At 51.4% G+C, this 1,250-nt stretch overlaps 1 protein-coding gene across 2 annotated transcripts in view; it reads left to right on the top strand.

Annotated features, from left to right (window-relative positions):
• Positions 1-1,250, top strand: part of Rasa3 (RAS p21 protein activator 3) — a 108,408-nt gene that overhangs the window by 72,208 nt on the left and 34,950 nt on the right. For both annotated transcript variants that reach the window (XM_021170174.2, XM_029480822.1), the window contains exon 4: positions 830-924. In XM_021170174.2, the coding sequence (XP_021025833.1) occupies positions 830-924 (95 nt within the window). The remainder of the gene's footprint in view (positions 1-829; positions 925-1,250) is intronic.

The following is a 1,250-nucleotide window of genomic DNA, read 5'->3' as shown; positions in this document are numbered from 1 at the left end:
CCTCGAGCTTCAGAAGTTAGCCTGCTGTCCAGAGAGAGCTGAGCCCAGAGCCGCAGGATTTGTTATCCTTCTCCACAGACATAAGCTCGACTTATGAAACTTGTTTCATGTGGGATAATTCACTAGAGACTTACAAAAAAAAAAAAACACCTCCCACTGTAGGACAAAGGTCTGTTTTGCAAGAGCCACACAGTAGCTGCCTTCAGCGGTCAGAGGCCTCAGGACCTATAGTGGAAAAATCAAAGGAACACCCACCAGGTGGGGGAGGGAAGGAGGGCCCCTGTGGCAGCCACTGTCCTTCAGGCACATGTGCATGGCCACACGCCATGCGTACATATGCCACATGACATATAAGTGAAAGATTGCACATTTGCGTCCCATTCAGTAGCTTTTATTAGAAGGCACACATTCCTACCACATTAACATGAACCTATGTAGTGTTTCGTTCCCATCTACATTTTGTGGAAAGGGTGGCAGCAGAGGTGGTAGACAGCCAGACCTGCTGTGTGGGAGCCTGACAGGCCAGTAATGGCTGAAAATAGACTGGCCCCTTTCTCTTATAGTCAGCCTGCTGCAGCAACTTAAATACAGGCGAGGTGGGAGAATGCTTATCTGTAAAAACTGTCTCTTCTGCCATATAGCTTGCAGGAAGTGCTGTTACGTGAACAGGCAAGTCTGCAGCCTTGACCAAAGCCAGTGTGAAGTGCGTCCTGCAGCTTGGAGTATCCGAGTCTTAACCTTACTAAGGAGTGGGGTTCCAGCCTCCTTGACCTCTTGTGGGTTTCCACAGCTTCCCCTCCATGACCTTTACTCTCTTCCTGTGTTCCAGGCAAGGTGGCCATCCAGAAGGAAGACTTGCAGAGGTACCACAACAGGGACACATGGTTCCAGCTGCAGCACGTGGACGCGGACTCGGAGGTGCAGGTGAGACTTGCACATGGGTTGGGTTGGGGTAAGATAAGCTACAGGCTGTGGGCCTGAGATGGAGAGGTGCCAGCAGGCTGNATCTTCACCTCTGTGGCTGAGCTCTGCAGGCCTGTTCCTCGGTCATGTTTGTTGCTCTGGCTGCTGGTGTGCGTTGTCAGGCAGATGGAAGCAACTTTAAAATACAGAAGGTGGGGAAAGAAGAGGCAAAGAGCGAATCGTAAACTTGGGTAGCGTGCTCGGTGCTGCTATTCCTGGAGAGAGTAGCTGAGCCACAGAACTGCCAACCTTCCCATGGCGTGCCTGCATAGTGTGTCCTCTGGGAC

Source organism: Mus caroli, chromosome 8, assembly GCF_900094665.2.
Source record: "Mus caroli chromosome 8, CAROLI_EIJ_v1.1, whole genome shotgun sequence".
In the NCBI taxonomy this organism is placed as follows: domain Eukaryota; kingdom Metazoa; phylum Chordata; class Mammalia; order Rodentia; family Muridae; genus Mus; species Mus caroli.
This window is presented reverse-complemented; position numbering and strand designations above follow the sequence as displayed.